Source organism: Meriones unguiculatus, chromosome 12, assembly GCF_030254825.1.
Source record: "Meriones unguiculatus strain TT.TT164.6M chromosome 12, Bangor_MerUng_6.1, whole genome shotgun sequence".
Classification (NCBI taxonomy): domain Eukaryota; kingdom Metazoa; phylum Chordata; class Mammalia; order Rodentia; family Muridae; genus Meriones; species Meriones unguiculatus.
This window is the reverse complement of record NC_083360.1, coordinates 83,403,533-83,410,028: the sequence shown is the minus strand read 5'-3', so window position 1 is coordinate 83,410,028 and position 6,496 is coordinate 83,403,533. Positions and strand designations below refer to the sequence as shown.

At 46.3% G+C, this 6,496-nt stretch overlaps 1 protein-coding gene across 2 annotated transcripts in view; it reads left to right on the top strand.

The window, feature by feature from the left end:
• Positions 1-2,434: 2,434 nt before the first annotated feature.
• Positions 2,435-6,496, top strand: part of Prkaa2 (protein kinase AMP-activated catalytic subunit alpha 2) — a 61,180-nt gene continuing 57,118 nt past the window's right edge. Inside the window, exon 1 of one of the 2 annotated variants that reach the window (XM_021650111.2) lies at positions 2,435-2,613. In XM_021650111.2, the coding sequence (XP_021505786.1) occupies positions 2,520-2,613 (94 nt within the window). In that variant the 5' untranslated portion in view covers positions 2,435-2,519. The remainder of the gene's footprint in view (positions 2,614-6,496) is intronic. The other variant, XM_060366065.1, reaches the window with a different exon arrangement.

Genomic DNA, 6,496 nt, shown 5'->3' with positions numbered 1-6,496 from the left:
AATGTGAGAACAGGTCTCCGGCTATGAACATATCGGAACTCTCTCAGAGAACCACATGATTCCAGCTGTGATGAAAGGAAGGAAAAGGATGGGTTGGAACTGGATGTGAGTCTGACTGGCTCTGCCTCTAGCTTTATAGCCTTGGGAAAGTAACAGAAGGAAAACCAGGTTTTATCATCTATAAAACCGGGACAATAACTTTCCTTGATAGCAAATAATTGTTTAAACAAACTTCTTAATCAAGAAGGTATTACTTATGTTTAGCATAAAATTACAAGGTTAGTGAAATAACAATGAAATTTTAATTGTCAGTGAATAAACAATTCAACATGTTTTAAGATCTTGGTTTATAGCTTTTCTTCATGTAGCTTCACAATTTAAAGACTCCAACATCATTTACAGGATTATTAGGACAACACAGACATACATATGTGACTCTAAAGCAGAATAGCTCTGTCATATTCATCCTCATTTGAATGACTAGCAAAGGAATGGCCTTTAACCAAATAAAAGTTCAGCCTTAAAATAGGAGGAAAGTTTTCTCAAATTTTGCCAGCTAGGTTGAGATTCGTAACTGAGACTTCATGTCAGCAAGAAAGGTGATCTGAAGAATGAACAAAAATAGCCCGTGTTCAACAGCTGTGATGTCTATAATTTATAAGATGAGATCATCTCTCATTAGATGCCATGGCGTATACACAAGAGTTTGTCAGCTGAATGTTAAGTAGTTCTCAGAAAATGAAGTTTTGTTACACCCATTTCTCGTTACATATAAACAGTATGACTTGAGACTTCATGTTTGAGGTATGTGACTATGAAACTACTGGCATGTACAGTGTCACAGATGTTTGACTAACATTTAATAATTTATCCCCCAAAAGCAAATAATCCTTTTAGTCTGTGAGTTTTCAAATTATTTTTTTCATGGGAAAAACTACAAGTATTCATGTTTTGAAATGTGTATGTATGTTAGGTGTTCAGGGAATGGCTAGATGGAACTAATGTATATATGACATTTCCTATTTCTGTAATAGGAAGCAAATGATCTTCAGGTAACAGGCCAACACTAAATAATGGGGGGTGGGGCATTAGAGCCAGGAGAGAAGGATGAGGGGGATGAAGGGATTGCTTGATCATTAAATCACTTGCCCATCTTTAATACTCATATATTTTGGATTTCCTTTTACTATTTTTCATTTCCATCTTCAGTACACTTGTTTCTTTAATTTGTGCTTTTATAACATTTTTGCTTCTCACAATTTTTATCCCTTCTGTTTTTGCACATGTAACTTATTTTTGTATTTTATATTTCTTTTACTATTTCCTCTTGTCCAGTATAAACATATATATGAGAAAGGAGAGGGCTTCAGTTGAGAAAATGCCTTGTAAGGTCTGGCTGTAAGGCATTTTCTAAATTAGTGATTGATGGGAGGGTGGGTGGGGGGGTGTCAACCCATTGTAGGTGGTGCCATCCCTGGGCTGTTGGTCCTGGGATCTGTAAGAAAACAAACTGAATCAGCTCTGATGAGCAAGCCGCTAAGCAGCACCCCTCCATGGCCCTGCATCAGCTCCTGCCTACAGGTTCCTGCCCTGTTTTAGTTTCCTGTCCTGACTTCCTCCAATGATGAATAGTACACTGTGGAAGTGTAAAACAGAATAAACCCTTTCCACCCCAACTGCTTTTTGGTCGTGGTGTTTTTATCACAACAATAAAAACCATAGCTAAGACAGTGAAGGTTTATTGTAGGTAAAATAAACAATAGAAACAGAGGCAGAGAGACATCTGGGGAAATCTATTGGGAACAGGGCCAGGCTGAGCAGGACCATGAGAGGAGAGAGGACGAGGGAGAGAAAGAGAGAAGCTAGGACCAAGAGGGTCGGCCTGGGCCAAGAGATTGGCATAGGCAAAATGGCTGGGTTAAGAGCTCAAGAGTTTTGGGTAGGGGTCAGGGTAGGCCCCCAGGTAACCAGGAGAGAACCGAGGGATGCTGGGAGAACCCGGCAGCCGGCGTCCCCTTTGATATGTTAATAGGCACCTCCGGGAACCTAAGGTTTGAGACCTAACAATAACACGAGTAGGAGCTACCGACAGGCGTGAGTTACAAAATAATGGGTCGCCACCTGGAAGAGGGCAGGGACTAGAACGTCCCCAGACGAACAAGCCTTGACCGCGGGGGCGTTCCAGGCGGTAGGGGACCCTTCCCCAGCTCCCACCGCCACCGCCTAGCCCTGGAGCACGCCTCCCCGCTTACAGCCCCTCGCCGCCCCCGCTCGCTCCTCTTCAGCTTCTCCTCTCCGCGTCCGCTGCGCCCGTGGGCTTCCCTCGGGGCGTCTGGGCCCCGCGCCCCAGGCCCGCGTCCGCACGCTCCGGGCTCCGCTACCTCCACCGCGCCCCGCGCCCCCGGCGTCCCCGTCCCGCCCCCCGGGCCCGCTGCACTGTGGGTAGGCGGCGGCGGCGGCGGCGGCGGCGGCTGCGGCGGCGCTGGGAGCCCGCGGCCGAGGGAGGCTGCGCGCCGAACATGGCTGAGAAGCAGAAGCACGACGGGCGGGTGAAGATCGGACACTACGTGCTGGGGGACACCCTGGGCGTCGGCACCTTCGGCAAAGTGAAGAGTGAGTGCAGCGGCGCGGGCGCGGGCGGGCGTGGGGGCGCTGGCAGGTGGAGCGCCCGCGGGCGAGCCGGGGCCCCGGCACCCTCGTGGAGCAGGCGGGGCGTGGGTCCCGGGACTGGGGTACGGGGGGACCCACGCGGGGTGGGCTGGGGTCCCCGCGAGGGCCTGGTCTTTTCTCTACCCCTCAGCTCGCTTGTCTGCAGCACTGGGCGACTGGCCCAGTCCGAAGGGCCCTGAAGCGTGGGGAGGATGGTGGTGGTGGTGGGGAGTCAGGGCGCCCCGGATGGGGAGTGGGTCTCCCACGGGCGCCAGGTGCCCTGCGTGGAGCGGCATCTCAGTTAACCCGTCTGTGGCGAGGGCAGGGTGCGGTCCTCACCTTAAAGGTGAGAGGAACGCTAGCCCCCAGGCTTCAGTGACACGCCCAAGGTCACAGAGGATTGGCAGATCCAGGGTGAAGTCTAAGATGTCCTCCGATTTTGGCCTTGCCGAGAGGCCCCTTGCCTTTCCCAGGTTATTTATTCTTCCCTGTCCCAGGCCTTTGATGGTGGAGTTGGCTAGGGGCTTGCCTAGAGCCAGGAGTTGGCGAGTCCCTCTGCTGGGTGTGTGAGAAGCAGGAACGCAGCCGGTTGGGCAGCCCTTTGGGGGAACCCCCCCCAGCTCTGCAGGTTGAGTGGTGTGTGTAAAATGGTTCAAGGAAGGTTTCTGGGCTCAGGGTCAGGTGTGGGATGGGGACCCTTTCCTTGACGATGGAATTTGGGGACGAAGAGGTCAGCATTGCTTAGGCATATGTTCACGAGGTTTGTTTGTTGGCGGAAGGGGTTGCTTTGGGGTTTTTTGTAAGAATCAGGCTATTTTTGAAATTTCACACTGCACTTACTAGTTAAGTATTAAACTTCCCTTTGCCTTTTGGTTAATAAGAATCACATGGGGCTTGATTACCGGCGCTCTTAACAGAACTACAGCTCTTGGGAAAAAAAAAATACTTGGTAGCAAGTTGAGAATTAAAAGTGAAACATTAGCCTTTGTTGTTGTTGAATAAATGTTGGGTAAGCAGTCTGGAAATTTTATGCTGAGGCTTATTTTGTAAGTTTTAACCTTAAGTGAAGACTTTTAAGTAGAAGGAGGAGACTCATTACTTCAAATTTTAATTCCTCTTCTCTTGGTATATTTAATACCCATTTGTACAATGAGAAAACGCTTACTGAGCTGTTACCTCACGCGAGGCACTGTTCCAGGCAATAGAGTTCTAGGAAAGAACAAAACCTGAGCTTTCCTGGGCTTCCTTTCTAGCGAGGAAACACGGAATACAGGTGTAATGTATATGCTCCCTGCTATCGAGAAAAGAGAATAGGGGACGGAAGGAAGGGCGTTTTGTAAGGTTGGTAGATTATGATAAGGTCGCCGAATGGGTAGTTTCTGTAAAGACCTAAAATGTTTGTAAAAGTCTTTGAAGTCTTGTGAAGTAGAGCTTAAAATAAGTTAGGATCTTGTAAGAAGAAGATGGCCAGGGGATGGTCCAGTGAGTAGAAGATGGATGATGTTGACAGCATCTTTGGTGAGAGCTGTTTGTTGTGCTTACATGGTCAAGCAAACAGCTGCTTTGCCATTTAGGGTAAGTTATGTAACTTAGCCCTGTATGCTTTCATATTCTGTTAAGTGCTTTTGTTTGCTCTTGATTTTTTTTTTTTTTTTATGTAATCTGATCCCTCGGCTCACCATCAGAGGATAATTTAACTCTATGTTCTCTGTCTGCTTCTGAGTACCAGCTTCCTAAAATATAAATATAACAGACGGAGCCCTTGATTTATGGGGGAAATCCTTCTTTATCAAACTCTGCTGTGATAGTTACTTCTAACTGTCAAATGTACAAAGGAAGAATCACCTAGGAAAGGGATCTTAATGAAGGCTTACTTATATCAAGTTAGCTTGTGGGGCTATCTCTGAGGAATTATCTTGATTGCACTAATTGAAGTAGAAAGACCCACTCCTTCTGGGTAGCATCATTCCCTGAGATACTGGGTTGTGTAAGTATAGAGAAAGCATTGAGCATGAGCAAGCATGCATGCATGCGCTCTCTCTCTCTCTCTCCCCTTCTCTCCTCCCTCTTTCTCTCTCTCTCTCATTCTCTCTCTCTCTCTCTCTCTCCCTCCCTTTCTCCCTCTCTCTGCCCCCTCTTGACTGAGGATGTGACTGCTTCAAGTTTCTGCCTTGACTTTCCTGAAATGGACTGGAGCCTGGGATTTTGAATGAAGATAAATCCTTTCTTCACTGAATTGTTTTTAGTCAGGGTGTTTTTATGACAAACTAAACTAGGGCATGTGGCTTTATAATCAGTACAACTACAGTTGTCTAATTAAATCAAGGGACTGGTGAAACAAAGCATGTGCACCTTAAAAATACATTTTTATTTATTATTTGACAGTTTCACACATGAGCTTTAACCAAATTCATCCCACTCTCTCTTCCTCCAAGTCCTTTATGCCCCCGCCCACTTGTCCATTCTAATTTCATATAGTCTTGTTTTTAATCCAGTGAGTTCAGTCAGTGCTGCAGGTGCGTGCATGGGCATGAGGCTGACCACTGGAACATGGGCAGCCTGCCAGGGGTCACATCTCTGAAGAAAACTAGCTCCCCAGCCCCCCAGGCCCACCTCGGCTCTGAACTGCCGGTTGCTTCTCAGCTAAGACTGGGCCTTCTTGAGCTTCTCCTCCATCCAAGGCATATGTATTTTTAAAAACATCATTACTGGCGTATGTTTTCCGTATTATAAAAGTCACCGATTGTAAGCGTACAGGTCGTTTAGTAATTTTACCAAGCACCACAACCTTCATTTTAGCTTAGCTGTAGAACAACTATTTTACCCATTCCCATTCCCACTCATTCCCTCGTGATACTGTTATCTATGCCTAATTGGTATATTAAAAAAATGTCTTTTCTGGAACAAGAATTGGGATTATGGAGGAGTCTCTTAAGTCCAGCTTTTGAACAAAGTTTTGAGGTTCATACCTAGCAAAACATTCACTGATTTGTTCCTTTTTATTGTCGAGCGAGCTTCCGTTGTATGTACACGGCACCCCGCCGCCCCCATACGGGTTAGCTGCTGTACGTTGTCTTGAGTTGTAGGCTGTTACAAGTGGTGACTCCATGAATAGTCACCTGCCAATCTGCGTGTGAACGTGTGCTGTTTTCCTGAGAAAAGACTTGGAAAAACAACTTAAAGGGGAGAAAGGTGTAGTTCCAGTCCATGGTTGCTTGGTCCGTTTGTCCGTCCTGTGTTGTAGTGAGGCGGAACACTGGCAGGAAGGATATGACGCAAAGACGCTGACCTCATGAAAGACTGGCTCACCTCCTCCTTTCTGCCATCGTGTTATGAGCACAGCGCAGATGAGTCTGCTGTTGACGGTGGAGTCCTCGTGGGCCATTCCTCTTCAGTCATACCACTAACTAGAGGCTGATTCTTCAGCACACTAAGCCATGTGGGGGACAATTAATGTCCAGACCTTAACAATGGGGACATATATCCAAGGACAAGGTACTTAGGAGCAGAATTACTGGTTCCTATCACAGTTTTATTGTTAACTATTTGAGAAACCAACAAACTGTTTTCCAAAATGGCTATGTTACATATCACCAATATTGCTCTCTATTTCTTTATCAACAGCTGTTATTGTTTGACTTGTTACAGTTACTCCATTGGGTGTGAAACGTCCCATTGAGGTTTTTAACTTTGCATTTTACTAACAACAATGGTATTGACCATGTTTTCATTTATTCCTATCATATACTTTATTTTTTTATTTTTATTTTTTTCTGAGACAGGGTTTCTCTGTGTATCTTTGGCTGTCTTGGACTTGCTTTGTAGACCAGGCTGGCCCTAAACTCAA